General features: G+C 43.4%; 2 protein-coding genes across 3 annotated transcripts; one reads left to right on the top strand and one right to left on the bottom strand.

Moving 5' to 3' along the window:
• Nucleotides 1-7,024: 7,024 nt before the first annotated feature.
• LOC123234514 (putative N-acetyltransferase 8B) lies at nucleotides 7,025-8,253 on the top strand. Its single transcript, XM_044660418.1, has 2 exons — nucleotides 7,025-7,100; nucleotides 7,470-8,253. Exon 2 carries the CDS (start codon nucleotides 7,499-7,501, stop codon nucleotides 8,168-8,170), a length of 672 nt encoding a protein of 223 aa, XP_044516353.1. The 5' UTR covers nucleotides 7,025-7,100; nucleotides 7,470-7,498; the 3' UTR covers nucleotides 8,171-8,253.
• Nucleotides 8,254-10,860: 2,607 nt separating this feature from the next.
• On the bottom strand, nucleotides 10,861-17,165 carry TPRKB (TP53RK binding protein). 2 transcript variants are annotated; one of them, XM_044660415.1, is made up of 5 exons: nucleotides 17,035-17,165; nucleotides 14,264-14,410; nucleotides 13,150-13,272; nucleotides 11,445-11,621; nucleotides 10,861-11,062 (listed from the first exon to the last, which is right to left on the bottom strand). In XM_044660415.1, the coding sequence occupies exons 2-5, from the start codon at nucleotides 14,402-14,404 to the stop codon at nucleotides 10,976-10,978; spliced, it is 528 nt and encodes a 175-aa protein (XP_044516350.1). In that variant the 5' UTR covers nucleotides 14,405-14,410; nucleotides 17,035-17,165; the 3' UTR covers nucleotides 10,861-10,975. The 2 variants fall into 2 exon arrangements, with proteins under 2 accessions (XP_044516350.1, XP_044516352.1); XM_044660417.1 differs by lacking the exon at nucleotides 17,035-17,165 and having other exon boundaries at nucleotides 14,363-14,539.
• Between the last annotated feature and the right edge of the window lie 2,181 nt (nucleotides 17,166-19,346).

The following is a 19,346-nucleotide window of genomic DNA, read 5'->3' as shown; positions in this document are numbered from 1 at the left end:
AGAAGGATGAATCAATGGAATAGATTAGGGGTAAATGACCTCAGCAAGAGAGTGTTCAATAAATCCAAAGAGCCCAGCTTTTGGGACAAGAACTCACTATTTGACAAAGACTTCTGGGAAAATTAGAAAAGAGTATGGGAAAAATTAGGTTTTTAGCTCAACAACTCACACACTATACTAAGATAAATTCAAAATGTGTAAAGGACTTAATTATAAAGAGTGAAATCATAAATAAATTAGGTGAACATAGAATTGTATACCTGTCAGATCTGTGGGAAAGGAAGGAATTTAAGACCAAGCAAGAAATAGAGAACATTGCAAAAAGTAAAATGAATGAGTATGATTATATCAAATTAAAAAGGTTTTGTACAAACAAAACCAATGCAACCAAAATTAGAAAGAAAGCAATAAACTGGGTGAACATTTTTATAACAAAACTTTCTGACAAAGGTTTAATTTCCCAACATATAAGGAACTAAGTCAAGTTTACAAAAAATCAAGCCATTCCCTAATCGATAGTCAAGGGACATGAATAGACAGTTTTCAGATGAAGAAATAAAAACTATTAATAAGCACATGAAAAAGTATTCTAAATCCCTCCTGATTAGAGAAATACAAGTTAGAACAACTCTGAGGTACCACCTTATACCTATCAAACTGGCCAATATGACAGTAAAGAAAAAGTGAGGGGATGATGTAAAATTGGGACACTAAAGCATTGCTGGTGGAGTTGTGAATTGGTCCAACTATTCTGGAGGGCAATTTGGAACTATACCTAAAGGGTTTTAAAAGATTGCCTGCCCTTTGATCCAGCCATACCACTGCTGGGTTTGTACCCCAAAGAGATAATAAGGAAAAATATCTGTACAAAAATATTTATAGCCATGCTTTTTATAGTGACAAAAAATTGGAAAAAGTGGGGGTGTCCATCAATTGGGGAATAGCTGAACAAATTGTGGTATCTGATGGGGATGGAATATCATTGTGCTAAAAGAAATGACGAACTGGAGGAATTCCATGTGAACTGGAAAGACCTCCAGGAAGTGATGCAGAGTGAAAGGATCAGAACCAGGAAAACATTGTACACAGAGATGGATATACTGTGGTAAAATCGAATGTAACTGACTTTGCTACTAGCAGCAACGCAATGACTCAGGACAATCCTGAGGGTCTTAGGAGAAAGAATGTATCCACATCCAGAGAAAGAACTGTGGGAGCAAAAACACAGAAGAAAAACATACTATCCATCACATGGTTTGATGGGGGTAGGATTAGGATTTTGGTGTTAAAGGATCACTCTACTGCAAATATGAATAACATGGAAATGGGTTTTGAACAATGATACATGGATAACCCAGTGGAACTGCTTGTCAGCTCCAGGAAGCAAGGAGGGAAGAGAGTGGGGGGAAATCATGAATCATGTAGCCATGGAAAAAAATTCTAAAAAAAAGAATCCATCCTCCCCAAGGCATTTGAAAGCACAAGCCCCTTGGTCCTTGCTAAGCATATAATCTAGTTTCATTTAGATTTAGAAGATAGTATAACTCCTTTAGTTCTAATTTCTCCAATTTGTTCAATTTTACATTTTCCATTTATTATCTTTTTTTGGATTTGTCCAGAATTGAGAGAGGAACATGTGGAAAATTAATATTGAATTGGAATATTTTTGTGAAGTAATTTTCCCTTAACCACCCCTTCACCCCTCCAAGAACAGTCTGATTATAAATTCAGGCTGAAACAGTTTTTCCCCCAGGCTATGAACCTGGGTTGAGTCCTCCCTTCTTTTTGTTTAGATCTTAAAAGGATAAAAGGATTAAGGATAGATTATTCCCTGTCCTACCCTGGAGATTAGAGGAAGTCAGCACACTAACAGTCTTGTTGGACTCCACTGAATGTGTTAGAATCTTATGTATTAAAGCAAAGACACTCTTCTCTTGTGATGAAGTAAGGAGGGAAGTGTTGGGCTCTCTAAGTCCAGCTCCTCAGTGCTATTTACCAATCAGAAATGCCTTGGGATGTCCAGGGGAGGGACTGAGTGGTGAGGTCACAAGGGATACATAAAGAGTTATGTGAGAGGGGTTTGGCCTCTTTTGATATATTGGTTACCCATTTGAATTGTGGAGGGAGTTAACTGACCAGCTTAGGACCTCTTGAGCTGTCAATTAATAAATTATTTTAAAATTAAGAACTACAGCCTCCTGAGAATTTTGATCATTAAAAATATTAAACTCTTGTTACTATTATGTTACTTTGTCTTCCATAAGCCAGTTAATTTTCTGTTTGCAAAGGTTAGATGGCAAGATATTTAGACCATATCAATCTAATGTTGATATGGGCTTATAGTCTATAGTTCCTTTCAGAATAATGTAGCTTCCTTGTTTATCTCTTTTTATATTGTGAATTGTTTTTGTTTTACCTAATAGCATAATTTCAATTCCTACTTTTCTGAATTCACCTAATACATAGCAAATTTTGTTCCAGTCTCTCATTTTCATTCCTTTAAAATTTTTTTTATGTATATGCTTTTTAGATGCATTTTTTGTTTTGTTTTCTTATCCAATCTGTTCCTCTTTCATTTTACTGGATTATTTAATTCATTCACATTTAAAGTTATAAGAATTAGGTTTATATTTTCCTCCATTAGTCTTTTTTTTTTTAAACCTTTACCTTCTGACTTAGAATCAATAGTGAGTGATAAAGGAAATTGGGGTTAAGTGACTTGCCCATGGTCCTACAGCTAGGATGTATTTTAGGTCACATTTGAACTCAGGGACTTCTCATCTCTAAGCCTAGCTCTCTTTATCACTGAACTACCTACCTGCCCCTATTAGTCTTTTTTTTTTTTTTTAAACCCTTAACTTCTGTGTATTGGCTCCTAAGGTGGAAGAGTGGTAAGGGTGGGCAATGGGGGTCAAGTGACTTGCCCAGGGTCACCCAGCTGGGAAGTGTCTGAGGCCAAATTTGAACCCAGGACCTCCCGTCTCTAGGCCTGACTCTCAATCCACTGAGCTACCCAGCTGCCCCCTATTAGTCTTTAATATGGCTTTTTTTTTCTTATTTTATTCCTCTTCCTCTGTAAAAACAATTCCCTTTTCCCCCCTACCCCTGAGGCCCCCTCCTTCCATTGGTAAGTTCCCGATTCTCTGAATATTGCCCTGCTAAGGGTATCTTCTCCTTTACCTCTTGCTTTTCAGTTTCTTTGTAAATATTGTCTTTCCCCCTTAGAATATGAGCTCTGTGAGGGCAGAGAACAGCTTTTTATTACATTTGTATGCTCAGTTTTAGCCCAGCGCCTGGCACATAGTAAATACCTAATGAGTGCTTGTTGACTTGACTCCAGCCCGATACTGTCAGTGTCTCCTTATTGCATACTCGGTGAATGTCCAACTCCTTTCCCTGACATTTGAGGCCCTTCACATTCTGGCCCCTTTCTCTTCAGCATCATTTCCTTTTACGCACTTCACATACTTTCTGCTCCCTAAGTGGACGATATTCCGTAGCCCCCATGGGCCCAGCATTTTCTCATCTGCACACCTTTTCCCATAATGCTCCTCATTTTTAATTCTCCTTTTGAATTTCCATCCTTCCTTCAAAGTCTAGCTTAAGCGCTACTTCCTCCTGAGAGCCTGGCCTGATAAACCATCTCCCTCATATCCTATATATAGTACATTATTTTGAATAGCTTGAATACTTTGCATGGAGAAAGTAAACCTAGAAGAGTCAGCATGCAATGGCCTGTGGCCCCAAATCAAAGGTTCCATGAGGAGGCTAAATGTGGAGGTGGGGAGTGGGAGGAAGAGGGTCAGTCTGTGTGTGTTTGTATGCACAAATGTGTTGGGAGGAAGGTGGTGGAAGGTTTCACAAATAACTCTCCTTAGCTCAAGCCCCTACTTTCCTCTGGGAACTCCCACCTTTTTCTCAAGTTTTCTCAGGTTTCTGCAGAAAAAGTAATAAAAGAAAATAAAAACCACCTTAGCTTCAGGGGTGTGCTGAAGCCACCTCCTAGGAGCTGATTGTTAAATTTTCAGGGTGAGTACTTATACCTCAGAAACCAGCAAAACTACAAATCAGGACTTGATTATTGCTCTGTTGATTGTCTAGATCAGTGGCTCCCCAACTTTTTTGGCCTACCGCCCCCTTTCCAGAAAAAAATATTACTTAGCGCCCCCTGGAAATTATGAAATTATTTATTGAACTCAGAATAGAATGTAATACAAAAAAAGTGTGGCCATCACTGCTCTCCTGGATCGCTGCAGCACCCACCAGGGGGCGATGGCGTCCACTTTGGGAATCACTGATCTAGACCTAAGAAAGTGATGGAGAAAATGTAATGCAGATTGAACTAAAAAGGTATTTTTTTCTCCCAGAAAGCCAGTCATTAAACATTTTCTAATACACTCTCCATTAACTTCCATATGAGTATTCCTGCGAACAATATAGAAGAACCTTTATTTACCCCACTGAGAAAATAGAAAACAGAAAAGACTCACACCTGAGCCCACGAACAAATCAAACTTCTGTCCTCTCTCCAGCGGGTCTCTGCTTTCCCCAGGGACCTGAACAGCTTTCCAGATTTAGCATACCACGCTCAATTTGAGCTTCTCCTGGAACTAGGCTTTGTTAGACAAGCAACTCTTCACTAGGGTGAGCCTTACTGTCAACAGAGATCCTTCCAGTCTGGAACCCTGAGAGGACACTTCTCTAGGGGCAAAGTTCTCTCCTTTGAAGATAACACTTCAGTCACAGAGTTGTACTTCTCCCTTAAAGGGCCCTGAATCCCTCTGGGGCCTATCCAGGCCTCCTGCCTTATATGATGCCTTAGGGTTGACTCTTTGCAAGGGGAAAGAAATCCCTCATGGACGCTGGAAAGTGAACTCCCTCCCCCTCACCTTACATGTTCCACATGGTTCCCACTATGATCCAAGGCCAATAGGTGTGTTTATTCCTCCTCCCTATCACTATGTCCCTTTGTAACACTTGGCTCTGGTTCTTATTTGGTCTTGAAACTCTTCCCCTTAAGGTCAGGAATTTGGTCTTTGGGAAGAACACTTTGTTACTCTTCCATAGCTCTTCTGGATTGTTATCCTTGGAGGCGTGTGGCTTCCTCCTCTCTTGGGGTCACAGTGTTCCCCGGAAAGGACTCAGAGATAGAGAAGGGTCCTCTCCAGGGAATGAGGCTGGATCTCAAGGTCTCCCATCTGGATCTCTATCTCTCAGGCCTCATTCTCTGCTGCTCTGGTTCTTCTTTGCCTCTTTTAAAAATACATTTTTATTGATCTTTTGGTTTTTCTATCACCTACATTCCTTCTGTATCCTTTCTCCTTTCCCTGCCCAAAGAATTAACCTTTATAACAAAAAAAAGGAAATTAGCAAAACCATGTAAATAAGCACTTAAGTGCTTACTGTATGCCACAAACTGTGCTAAATAGTAAGGATACACCCAAAAGGACAAAATCACATCTCAAGGAGCCCATATTCTAAGGAAGAAGAAAGACATCATGTAAAAACCGTCTGGCCTTATAGGCAGTAAGAAGATGGCCCTCACTTCTCTCTCCTTTGGGGCCAAGCTCGGTTATTATAACGTCATAACACTTTGTCACCATCGTGTCTTTACATAAGGCTTCTCATCCTTTGTAGTCAGCATTTCTCTTTCTTTACTTTCTTTCTTTCTCTCTTTTAATTTTAAGGTTTTTGCTGTGAATCTTTTATTTTATCAGTACAGGAACATACAGACCAGCCTTAGACACTTTGTTGTCTTTTTTAAACCTTTACCCTGTCTTAGTATCAGTTCTAACACAGAGCGGCAAGGGCTAAGTGATGGAGGTTAAGACTTGCCTAGGATCAACCAGCTAGTAAGTGTCTGGAGTCAAATTCGAACTCAGGAAGATGAGTCTTCTTGATTTCACTGCACTACCTATTTGTAATGTCCTTTTAGAATGATTCATTTTAAGCCTAAGGAATGAGGCAAGGGCCTATAAGGCCCCAGTAGTTCCCTCTGTTCAGTTTTAGGGAGTTTATTTTAGGTAAGAAGTCAAGTTCAATTTTAATCACTCTAAGCCCCCACTTAGGAAAATTTTTTAATATCTAGGCAGAGGTTGGACTTTCTGCCTATGTCTGCAGTTATATCTATCTTTAGGTAACTCCTAGTTTCTTTGCGGTTGAGGTAAAGTTTGGCTTACTGGAAGTATTTGTGTAACAAAACAAAAAAATTATATTAACGTATCTGTAGGTGGGCAGTGTAGTGCAGAGAGAGGGGGTCATGACAGTTTTTTCAAGCTTTGGCTGAGTTCTGAAATCAGTTAGGAGTTTAGAATCTTGAAGGAAGCAGCTCAGCTGGTCTGACTCTCTCCACGAAATCCCCAAACCAACTGACTTCTCTCCTTCAAGATTCTAAACTCCTAACTGATTTCAGAACTCAGCCAAAGCTTGAAAAACTGTCATGACCCCCTCTCTCTGCGCTACAGCAGATATTAGAAAGAGAAGTTGGGGTAAGAGCTGACCTTGGGATTTCCCTCAGACTAGCTGTTCTGCTCCGAGATGCCTTTAAAGCATAAATGATTTGTGAACAGTCATATAGCAGCAAGTAAGTGTCGAAGGTAGGATTTGAATCCAGGATCCCCCGATTCCAAACAGAATTCTACCTACTATCTCATGTTGCTACTAAGAATAAAAGAAAAATAGAGATTCGTGGTCATTTATAATATTAATTTAAACATTTAAAAGAATTTATAATTGAAATAATGGACTTTTTCTTGGTTGCAATTTTGTAAAATGTAGATATAAATCTATATTTAAGTATCTCAGCATAGTTTGTTTGTTTTTTTGGAAAAGACAAGCTATGAAGGAAGTTCCCTCCTTCCCCCTCCAAGCCTTTAATGAGGAGAAAGTAGGGCAGATAGTCCCACAGAGAGTAAGAGGCAGCACCCTGCTGCCCTCAGACAATCCCAGCATAAGGAAGGTTATTGTCCTGTGACAGGCTCTTAGGGGAGTTCCCAAGGAGACCTTGGGGAGTGGCCAGGGAGGAGGACAGTTCAGAGTTTGCAGTACACTGGGGCAGACTGGAAGCTTCCACAAGAGATGAGAAGCGATCTGGAGAGCAGGTGAGGGGAGAGGGAAAGGGGCATTTTCTTGGGGGAAATCCTCTGCCTCAGAGCCTGGGTCCTTCCAGAGCAAGCAGTCCTTCCACTCTTCCTAGAAAAGTCAGCCCTGGATGGGTCGAGAGAGCCATGGTATTTTTTCTGTCTCCAGCTGTGTCAGCCCCTTAAACATCCCTTCACGGCATGTCTCTAGAGGGCATGAGGAGTATTTGGAGCAGGTGGAGGGCTGAATTTGAGCTCTTTTACCCCCCATCTGGCAGGGGCCTCTTTGGGGTTCTGAGTCAGGAGCTGGGCTTTGGGAGGAAAATGAGTGATTAAGGCAGGCATTGGGGATGGGGGTGGGGAATAGACTCACTTGGATTTCATCTGCAGGACTCCAAGGACTAGAAGCAGCAGCTTTCATGGCTCCCTATGAAATCCGGAGATACCAGGACCAAGACTGGTGCTCGGTGAGGGCCATTTTTGCAGAGGGGATGCTGCAGCAAGTGGTTCCCAACTTCTGGAATTTGCTGAAGCAGCCAATAAGCTTCCTGCTCCTGTTGGGGGGCCCGGGGGCCCTGCTCCTTGGCTCTGGCTCCCTCCTCCTGTCTCTCCTGGCCATCCCAGGCCTCTTGGCTGTGCTGTGGCTGGTTGCTAGGTATCCCTTCTCCTATTATGTACATGACACTTTGCGCACTGACATGTGGGACATCAGGGCATCCTACCTCAATGACAGGGGGTCCTGTTTTTGGGTGGCAGAGGCAAGGGGTCAGGTGGTGGGCTTGGTGTGTGCCTGCCCAGCCCAAAAGGCTTCAGGGGTACAGAAACATCTGGAACTGTTACACTTATCTGTGAGACAGGACCACCGGGGCCAGGGTATTGCCAAGACCTTGACTCAGTCTGTGATCCATTTTGCCCAGGACCAGGGGTACAATGGCATTGTCCTGGTCACTTCTAGCCTGAATTTCCCAGCAAGAAGATTGTATGAGAGTCTTGGCTTCTGGAAATCCCATGAAACACTGAAATCTGTCAAATGGTCCATCATAACCATTTCTTTAACTCATTACAAATACGCCTTGCCCCTCTCTTCCTGAAAGCCCCCGGCCCCCGCCGACTTTGTGGCTGTTGATTGGTAGTTTCCAGAGTTACTGGCAATAAAGGTTTTGACTCATCCTTAGCCTTGAATGGTTGTTTTTTAGTTGCAAAATGTCCTCCGAAAAAGGACTCTCTATAACCAAAATTCTGGGCTACCAATGGCTACCTGGGTAGCAGCCAGAGAAGAAGAGCTCAGCTTCATGTGAACCTAATTCTGATGGAAGAAGTAAGAGTTGGTTACTGAAGTAGAAAGAGCAGGAACGAAGAAAGGACATTTTCTGCCACTCATCCTAGATGCTGGGAGGTCACATTTCAAAGGATTCAGATAAAAACCAGCCAGGAGGGATCCAACAACCTAATGTTTTAAGAGGGAAACTGGCCCACAAAGGGTAGGAAATTCTGAAGGCTCGAGCAAAAATTATCCTAATGAGGAGAAAAAATGGGAGTCACCTAAAGAGACAGTTAGGTCTGCACAGGTTTTTTTTAAAGCATGTAGAGAAAAAAATGGAAGGAGACGGGATGGGAGTGAGTGCATTCCCAGCTTGGGGCACCATCTGTGCAAAGGTGTGGAGATGGGATCTTATAGGAGGAGCAACAAGAAAGCTAGTCTGGCTTGACTGAAAAGTGCATGATGAGAAATTCATGGAGCAGTAGGTTTGACTTCAACTTTGAAGAGCTCTGAAGGCCAAACAGAGGAATTCAGGATTGATCCTAGAGATAATAAGGAGCCCCAGGAGTTTTGTGAGGAGGGAAGGGTTTCAGGATAGCCCTATGGCAGCTAAATGTGAGTTGGATTCAAGATCTGAGAGACTTGAGAGAAAAAAACACATAGGATCCTGCTGTGCTATTTCAGAAGAGAACCTGAGGACCTGAGTTCAAATCCCAGCTTGGTCACTTATGACCTGAGATGAAAGGGGTTGCTCTTGGATTTATTCTCTTTTCCATTTGAGATGCCATTATCAAGTAGGGTTCATCTCTCCTTCACTCTAGAGGAATTCCAACTTCTGGATGCTTTAGTAACTCCTCCTCAAGGTAGGGGCCTCCATGATCTGTCATCTGGAGCTCAGAGACAAGGCAGAGAGGCAGAGCTATCCTTGGGGTTTGTTTGTTTTTTAACCCTTACTTCCTGTCTTAGAATCAAAATTGTGTATTTGTTCAAAGACAGGGGAAAAAAAAAAAAAGCAGTAAGGACTAGGCAATTGGGGTTAAATGGCTTGCCCAGGGTCACACTGCAAGGAAGTGTCTGAGGCCAGATTTGAACCCAAGGCCTCCCATCTCCAGGTCTGGCTCTCTAATCCCTGAGCCACCTACCTGTCCCCTGGGCTCTTTTTTAACTGGACCTAAGTAACTGGTCTGATGGACTTCCTCTCTTGTCTGAAGGATTAATGATTAAGACAAGTCCTGGGCTCATCAGTTGTTGATTCTCCCTAAGATGACAAATATTCAAATATCTGAAATACTCAAATGGGCCTGTCATCTTCTCATCAACTTGTGAGGTCCCCGTGACCATCCGTGGCCACCCATCCTGCACAATACAAATGTGTCAAGTCCCTTATAATGAAGGTGATGATGGAAACTCCCATTTCCAAAGGGCTATAACATTTGCAAATGCCCTTTTTCTCCCAATAACCCTGAGAGGCAGACAGAACTAAGATCCCCACTTTACAAAAGAGAAACTGAGGATTTCAAATGTTAGGTGGCTTGTGCATGGCAGCAAGAACAGGCTGGTTAGACGAGGTCTCTTCCCTAAAGAAAAGAGGACACAGAAAACAGCTAGAATAATAACAGACGAGTCCTTGTATGCAACTTCTTACACTGTAGGAGCTTCTGTCAGTCCCCGGGGCCTGCGTTTCTGGCCAGACCCTGGCTGGTTTGTCCCCAGGCGTCTGACTGAAAACAAAAAATTCCGTGAAGATGATGACAATCTCCTTATAGTCTGTCTCTCAATCTTTTAAAAAATCCTTACCTTCTGTCTTAGAATCAATAATGTATATTGATTCCAAGGAAGAAAAGCAGTAAGGACTTGACAATGGGGATTAAGTGACTTGCTTGGGATCATACAGCTCAGAAGTGTCTGACACCAAATTTGAACCCAAGACCTACTGTTTCCAGGCCTGCCTCTCTATCCACTAAGCCACTTAGCTGTCTTTCCTTATATTCTTTTGAAACTTTTTTTCCCTCCACTGGGAGAAAGAATGCTGGCCTTGGAGACCTGAGTTCAAATTCTAACTCAAACACTTCAGAGCTGTGTGACTCTGGGTAGGTTACTGAACTCTACTCAGCCTCAGTTTCCCCAAATGTAAAATGGGGATAATAACAGCACTTCTCTGCAGGAGGATCAAATGAAAAAAACCTGTCTAAGGCACTTTGCAAACCTCTCAGGGCTATATAAATGCTGGTTCTCATGACCTATAATAGGAGGTAAATAATCTGGGTGAGGGGCTGCCTCTTTTCCTTGAAACCAGGCAGGATTTGAGTCCAGGTCTCCAAACTCCAAGGCTAGCCCTCTTCCTATTATTACCCACAGGCTGCCCAGTGAGGATGTCTCTCTCAGTCTTGGGGGTGGTTGGGTATCTCCTGACAGAGTGATGCCAGTCCTGGGCACCGTCCCTTGCACCTAGTCTGGCCAGGCTGGAAGGAAAGGGCAGAGCGGGTATTCAAGTAGCAGAGCCTTCACTCTTCAGGGAGACTGTCAGGAGAGGACTTTACTGGAGAATTCACACATCATGACTTCCAAGAATAAAACTACAAAAAGATTATCACTGAAATAATGCCAAAAAACATTTCTTCTTCTTTTTTTCACTTCACAAAACATCTTTAGTTGACATTCTGCAAATGATACTTTCTAGTAACGTCCCGATCTTTTCTTCTTGGGGAGTCAGTTTGTATGTCTGTAAAAATAAAGTCACATAAGGCTCATCGGACTTGACCAACTCAATTTTACACATACAGAATCAAGAGAAACTCATTGTCATCACTTTCTAGTAAGGAAAACTGTCAACTCTCTCAAGAGCAAACAATAAAGGAATAGAGAAAGGAGGCATTGGCCAACGAGCCTCTAAGGCGTGGGAATCTAGAAACATTTCTCAAGTGATTTCCCCAGCATTCCACTCGGATCTGCCCAAAGTTCAGCTGCCTTGAAAAACCGGAAGGAAATATCTGTTCCCACCACCAAGTCCAGAGAATCCAGAGGGGAACCTTCCTGACCCATGATCAAACTAACAACTCTTTCCATACCTTCACTTTCAATCTGAAAACAAAGATTCCTCAAACCTTTTTTAGTCTAGTCACATCTGTTATTTCTGGAAGCTTGTCAAAGGAGACCTGGTGACCATCCACCTGAGCTATGAGGTCTTCTGGATTCATTCGCTTTTCTCCTTCTTCAACATACACGATTAAAACTGAGGTGTCACTGTCTGAGACGCCAAACTTCTTCAAGGCCTCTGAGATCTGCCACAAAAGAGAAAAGGCTCTTGAGCAGCCTTGAAAGAACGAGCAGCTCTGACAATGTCAGGGTAGATGACACCCTGGCCAGTGGGAAGGGGGACCAGGCCCAGGGTAAGGGACGAGTCTTTCCCATTTAAAAGGGCCTCTTTGTTTAAATGACACTCACAGCAATGTTTGGCCTTAACTTTTCTCCTAGTGGCGTGGGCACTGTGAACTCACCACCTCAGGAAGGCCTAGCTCCAATTGCTCTAAATGTCTACAGTGTGTTTCTGGGCAAAGGGTGAAATTTTTGATCTCAGCAATTCTGATGTCAACAGCCATCACTGTGTATGTGTGTATGTGTGTGTGTGTGTGTGTGTGTGTGTGTGTCTGTCTGTCTGTCTGTCTGTCTGTCCCTCTGAGTGTGTATCTGCCGTTGTGTGCGTCTGTCCCCATGTCTGTGTGTCTGTGTGCGTTTATGTGTCTCTTTTCATTTTTCTTCTCAGGGGCCTGGATGCCAAATGAAGGCTCTTAGTGTTATAAAGGCGCTAATCAGGCTGGTAATAGGGTAGCTGGTGGTACCCGTGAGTCTCCTGGGCCAGGGAGCTAACAGCTTCCCTATATTTAGATTTGGGACAGCCAGGGATGTGAGATCCTTGAATAGAGAGGACTAGTCGGCCTCACTGTCTGTAGGCCCCTCCCTTCTGGTAAGAAACTGGAAGCCAACAGGAAAGGAACCTGGTTCGCTTCCTGAGCTAAGATGGATGCCTGTCTAGCCCTCAGGAAACAAGTGATAGTTATCTTCCTTCTCCTCAGTCCCTGGCCTTATTGGTGATATAAATGAATCACTGAAGCTCTCTGAATATGATCAAAGGGGTTTATTAAATATAAGGATAAACTGAGGGAAGAGGGTTGAGGTCTGGGAAAGCTGTTGCTATGGGTGAAGACCAGTGCTGGCAGAGGGTCTCAGAAGGTAGGGTCAGGCTGAGGGAACCAGCCCCTCAGCCAGGGATAAATTCCGCTGCCCCAATATAGAGTAGTCTATCAGATTAACAAAATGAGGGTGATGATCTGGTTTACGGGGGTCCCTGCCTGACTAAGTAAACTAATTTCTCATGTTCCACCTCCCACCAAAGTCCCTCCTCCCAGGGCCCAAGGGGAGTTCAAGGGGTAGCTGGATGTCTGGGTGAGGTCAAGGAAATCAGAACCCTCAGGTTGGTTCTCCAGGGATATTTATAGTGCCAGCTCCAAAGGTCTGGTCTTGAGCTCACCAGATTTGCTGGGTCAACATTCTGTTTCCCTAACAGCCAGGATTGCCTCAGGTGAATTTGCAAATGCAAGAGAACTTGCACCAATCCTGCATTACACTAGGATGTGCCTAACCAAGGCTGAGGATCCTCCTCCCACCTGATGAGGATTTGCCAGGGCCTTAGAAAAGCCCAATCATCGCCTTTCCCCAGGTCTGAATGAGCTCAACATCCAAACTCCCACTGAACCCCCTAGGACTCTCCACGATGGCCCCTGCAGAAGTGAGTGAGGAAAGTGTCCTTACGCTATTGTTGGGGGAAAGGTTGAAAATGATTTCAGTGCACAGAGTTCTTGTCTTCATTTTCCCAAGTTTGTGGAGGTGGACGGCTTTGTTTGCTGCCACAAGTAACTGGAATGGATCCACCACCTACAAGAAGGAGAAGAGGAAAAAGGCCAGGCCAAGGATGTAGAGCATGTTGCAGAGGGGTCCTACACCCCTTGTTTAGAATGGGTGGCTTATTTGATAAAGAACCAGGTCTGGAGATAAGAGGTCTGGGTTCAAATCTGAACTCAGACACTTCCTCGCTGCGTGACTGTGGGCAAATCGCTTGACCCCAATTGTCTAGCACTTATTGCTCTTCTGATCTAGAGCTATCACTGGGACAGAAGGGAAGGGTTAAAAAAATCCCGGTAGAACTGAGAAATTCTGGGCCCCTAAATTTTAGAAGGAGTGGGGGCAGGGAGGAGAAGAACCTGTGACAACACCTAGTTCAAGCCTCCCACTTCATAGATAAAAAAACTGAAGTCCAGCAGGGGAAGAAGTTTCTCCAAGGTCACTCAGATTATTAATAGCAGTGACCAGGCCTCCTATGACAGAATTCTATCAACTACACACATTCAAGGCCAGTAAAATCTGGCCATGTATCCTGCCCTCTTTACCATATTGATTCAAATAGTGGCCATTCTTTTTTCTCGCCCCAGTCTGGGTTACAAAGAACCTGACTCTGAACTGTGATTTCACGATGACAACAAAAGTTAAAAACACGAAAGGGATGATAAAAATAAAGCAAGTTGATTTGAATGGAAATATTTAAAATGAATACAGACATATACTAATATAGTAAATTTATATACTTTTAAATAGATTTTTTTTCTTCTTTCAAAGAGATATCATTTTAGGGCTCCAAGTTTCTTTCTGCTTTCTTTTCATAATCTGTGGTGGCTTATTTTGGGGCAAGTCCTTGCCCATCAAGATTCTAGGACAAGTTCTTTTTCAAATGTGTTTGATGTTAGGAGAATTTTAGGCTAATATTGGAGATGCTTTAATAAAAGAGAGAAAATATCAAATACATACTATAATATCTATAAAATGGGCTCACAACATCAATGATTTAATCTATCTAAAACCACACACTTACCATTGTTGCATTAATTAATGCTCCATTGATGCTACCTTCCATGGCCTTTTTTCTTAAATCTCCAGCATTTTTTACATCACAAAACAAGAGAAGAGTTACTGTGCACTCAGGAAACAGGTCCAATTGATAGGTTAACTGCATTTTCCACTGCACCAGACCAAAAAAAGAAGAAAGAAAGAAAAGAAAACCTAGAGAATCATGTTACTTAAAAGTTACTATAGAGGGGCAGCTGGGTAGCTCAGTGGATTGAGAGTCAGGCCTAGAGAAGGGAGGTCCTGGGTTCAAATCTGGCCTCAGACACTTCTCAGCTGTGTGACCCTGGGCAAGTCACTTGACCCCCATTGCCTCTTCCACCAAGGAGCCAAAACACAGATGTTAAGGGTTTTAAAAAAAAAAAGTTACTATAGAATATTAAAGACCTCAGTGAGAATTACTTACACCCCTCCTTCCAATCTTAAAACTCTGCACTTTAATTTAGCTTACCCAGATAAAAGCAATTTAAATCATGCTTCTTTAAGATGTGGGCTCTTATCCACACAGTAAAAGGTATTGAGGTTAAGTAAATTTAGTTACACTTATCATTCTGTTCCAATTTATGAAAGAAAAATCTATAAATTGTGGCAGCTATGAGGCATAATGCATAAAGCCTTAAATTTGGGAGTCAGAAATACTTGCGTACAAATTCCTCCACTGTCACTTAAGTGACCTTTGGAGAATCACCTCACTTGAACTGTTTCCTCATTAGTAAAATGGTACCCAAGGTCATATGGGTGGCTCAGCCAGAATCCTACCTCAAGTGCCCACCATTCTGTTAATTATCTCCAATTCATCCTGCCTATAGTTTGTTTATATGTATTTGTTCAATTGTCATCTCCCTCATTAGACTGTGAACTCCCTGAGGGCAGGGGCTGTCTTTAGCATCTTTTTTGTATTCCCAGTGCTTAGCACAGTGCCTGGCACATAGTAGCTGCTTAATTAATATCCAGTCACTGACTAAGTCATCTGATTTCAAATCTAGTACTCTTTCCATTGGGCCAAACTAACACACACACACACACACACACATCTGTAAAGCACTTTGCAAACTTTAAAATGCTTTTAAAATATACTATTATTAATAATACCAATAAATAAAAAGCTCCTGACTTCCCAATTTTATGAATGACTTAAGAGAATGTAAGATAAGCCTCACCAAGTCCATGGACCTTTCTCCAGGCATTTATATCAAAGCTGATTTATGTAAAGTGTTCTATAAACCTCTGTTATATCTCAGTTTCTATTACTGTCATTGTTTTGTACTAGAGAGCCCCCTAAGATCATAGGCCTACCAAAACACTTTACTTTGTAAATAGGGAATGGGCAAAGAGAGGGAAAAGTCTAAGATAATAGGATGGGGAGAAATATGAAATTAACAATCTCATCTATGAAAAAAAGGGAAGCAGATTCCAACAATATGTCATTTATAAGAAATACACTTAAAACAAAAAGAGCCAAACAAAATGAAAATAACAGGCTGGAGTAAAAATCTATTATGTTTGTCCACTCCTTTAAGTCACATATCCAGCTTATTTCACTGATAATCTTTGTATGTAGAAATGTTTGTGATTAAAAAAGAGAGAGAGAAAACAAGTGTTTTCTGTCTGATTCTTGAACTTCTCAAGATCTGTCTTGAGGTCAGCAGAAGCAATGCTGGAGCTACTGAGACCCTTAAGGATTATGGAGGAGCCCCTGTGTGGGTGAAGTCACACATTTGCCATTTGTTCTCGAGGGCAGCAGCTCAGGAAGACTTTTAGACAGATGAAGCTCCTCCATACTCCAAATACTCAAATGGCTCTGCAATCTCATCAATGTGCAAATACTCTCTAATGAAAGGTTGTGACCCGTGGGTGCCTCGCTCTGATGCTCGCCTAAGTCTTCCCTCAAGCCCAGGAGCTTTCTCACAATGAAGATGGTCATCTGCCCAGGATGTATCCTGTGTGCCTATTTAACCGTAAGTCTCTTGAAGGTAAGGACTGTTTTCCTTTTGTACCCTTAGCATATATGGCAATGACTGGCACAGAGTAAGTAGTCATAATTGTCAGCTTTATCCTCAATTTTATCTCCATTTTACAGATGAGGAAACTGAGGCAAGGCAGTGCTTAAGTGTATTAGCCCTAACCATCACCCCCCACTGTGTTTATGAATTCTCTCAATGGAAACAAACATCTTTGCTAGAGAGTTTGTTTGGTTTTTAAGGCCGACAAGTGATTTGCCCCCAAAGGCTGAGCTCTCTGCCATGCTGCCTTTCTGGTCCTCAACATCACATCCGTTTTAGAAATGAGAAAACTGAGGCACAGAGCGGTAAGTAATTTGTCCAGGGCGGGTTAAGTATCAAGGCAGGATTTTAACGTTCTATATCCACTTCAGAAATAATTTCATTGACGGCTTCATTCACTCATTCATCGAACCGAGTGAAAACAACACCAGGGAAGGTGAGGGTTTCCTAAAAAGCTCGGAGGTTCTCCTGGAAGCCCAGCCCTTCGGGCACAATCCTGGACAAAACACGCCCCCAAAAGGTAGTTTGGTTTCGCCCGCGGCCGCCCAAGACGCCAGACGCCGTGACGTCACCCATGACTCTCAAACGTCTTCACGGTCTCGGCCCGGACAGCCATGACTGCCAACCGCTAGGTGCTCCTAGTTCCCAGGGTGCCGGGAGGCCTTGGCCGGGTCTGACCCTGCTACGGCCCCCGCTCCCCAGCCTCTGGTGCCACCCTTCTCAGAGGAGGACTTACATGGCTCCGACTTGTCCCCTACTGAACCCCCTTCTACCGGAAATGGCGTCCTTTCTCTTCACGACTTCCGCCGGCTTGTACTTGTCCCCGCTTTCCGCTCGCGCACGCGCCCTCGGTGCCAGTCTCTCTTCGGCTTCTGTGTCCCGTCCCTTCGCGCGCTTCCGTTTCCGGTTTGCGGCGTCTGAGCAGTCTGCCACCGCATTTCGGATCCCGGACTTCGGAGGATTGTCTCCCTTCGTCCACTACGGAGCGATGTAGCTTCTTAGACTCGAGGGGGCGGGGCTAGATTCACTTTGTTTGTTAAGAAAGCATTGATTAAGCGTCTACTGTATGCTGGGGTGCCCCCCATTTGTTCCGGCTTTATTTGTAGCACGTTAAATATTGCCTCCTGGGTTGGTCAGTCAGCCCCACGAACCTGGGTTCCGGTTTTGCATGTCTTTGTACCCCCAGCGCCCGGCCTAGCACACAGTAGGCACTTTGACGGCTAAAGAGCCTCCTACCCCAGTGGCTCGCCTTTCGAGAGGGAGGCCCCGTGGGGGAGGGGAACAATTCCAGGCTGAGTCACAGACGGCTTGGACAGAGCTGATAGACGGGAGGGAAACGGAGCTGCCTATCTGTGTGACCCTGGGCAAGTCCCTTAATCCCTATTACCTAGCCCTCTGCTGCTCTTCTGCTTTGTGACCAATGAACAGCATCGATTCTAAGAAGGGAAAGGTTTTAAAAAAGAAGAAAAAGGAAATGGAATTCCCCCTAAAGGAAATGGAAGGGTCAAGCCATCAATTAACAAGCATTCATTAAGTTCCTGCTGTCAACATGAAATCTGGATGCCTCAGTTTACCTCTGCCCTTTTTGAGAAACTCCCAGTGCCAGGCACCCCTGTTTTCTATATAGTGTCCCAGGGTTACACAACTTGTTGGTCTGGACTTGAATCTTAGTCTTCCAACTACAAGCCTTTTTTTTTTTTTTTTTTTTTTTTTAAACTACATCACATTGTCTTTCAAGCAGAGGAGATAACAATGATTGTGACTGAATGCTACACAATCAAAGAATGGAAAGCATTTATTAAGGGGCTCTATGTGCCTAGCACTGTGTACCTAGCAAATGGGGGTACACAATAGCAGAAAGTTTTGTCCTATATTCTGACAAGGAGAGGCAACTGTAGTAGGGTGGTGTCCAGGTCAAGGTATCCTCGTTTGGAAAATAATATGGATGGTGAGTAGAGGACGAGGGTGGCAGTTTGACATCCCCCTTTGATAGCAGTGACTTTATCCGTTGGATTGTTAAAGTTCTAGAACTGAAAAGGTGGCCCTCATGGCTGGGGACCTGTGACTGGAGCAGGCCTGCATCAGGGAATTGTGATGTAAGATTAAAATTAATACCCAATAACTCCAAGTATTATGTTTTATAAGATTTATTAATAATAAAGTAGAAGAAATAAAAGACAAATAAAAGCCTGAGTTAGCGGGGAGAAGAGAGAGAGGCAGCGTCACGCACACTATCTCTAAAATGTAAGGGCGTAATGTGAGAACGAAAGTGGGATGCTGGGATTTAGAGTCCTGGGGAGCAGATTCTAATGACGCAGTAAGGTCCTGACTAATAAATCGGGGGGTTCGGAGGAGGGAGAGCTCCCTATGGCCAGAATGGCCCAGCATAGGAGAGGCTTGAGTTGGGTCTCGAAGGATGGGTAGGATTCATTGTTGGAAGTTTCACTGTAGATGGGAGAAGCATTTGCAGCCTTGTGGGGGAAGATGGGGGAGCGGGGAAGTGTTGATCCTACCCATATCTATGGGGGCTGTCCTCCTTACAGATCCAGGCATTTCATTCAGGCCCTTCTCGTACTTGGAATTGTCCAGCTGGTTCTTGTTCTAAAACCTGTTGGCAAAAACAGCCCTCATGTGAGAAGCCTGTGGGCCTTGGTGGATAGCTTTCCTTCTGTGGACAAAGCTATGCCAGGAATGTAAGGGAGACCCAGTTCACAAAAGAGCTGCTGCCTTTGTAGCTTCATGGCTTAGAAGGCAGGAAGACCCGAGTTCAGATCCCACCTCTTAACAATGACTAGTTATGGGATGATGAACTAATCACTTTATCTTGGCTTTAGTTTCCTCATCCATAAGATAGAAAGTACCTGCTTCACTGTTCTCATGCCACCAAGATGAGGTACTGTGAGGCACCAAATGCCCATTATTCTAACCATAATTAAAAGATGGCATGGTGTAAGGGGTAGATTGCTGCCCTGGCAGTCCAGAGGCCAAAAGTTACAGCTCTCCCCTTAGCCAGCTGTGTGACTGTCCTCTATTTCCTCCTCTTTAAAG

Source organism: Gracilinanus agilis, chromosome 2 (genome assembly GCF_016433145.1).
Source record: "Gracilinanus agilis isolate LMUSP501 chromosome 2, AgileGrace, whole genome shotgun sequence".
Taxonomy (NCBI): Eukaryota; Metazoa; Chordata; class Mammalia; order Didelphimorphia; family Didelphidae; genus Gracilinanus; species Gracilinanus agilis.
Note: the sequence above shows the minus strand (reverse complement) of the source record. Positions and strands in the feature narration are given on the sequence as shown.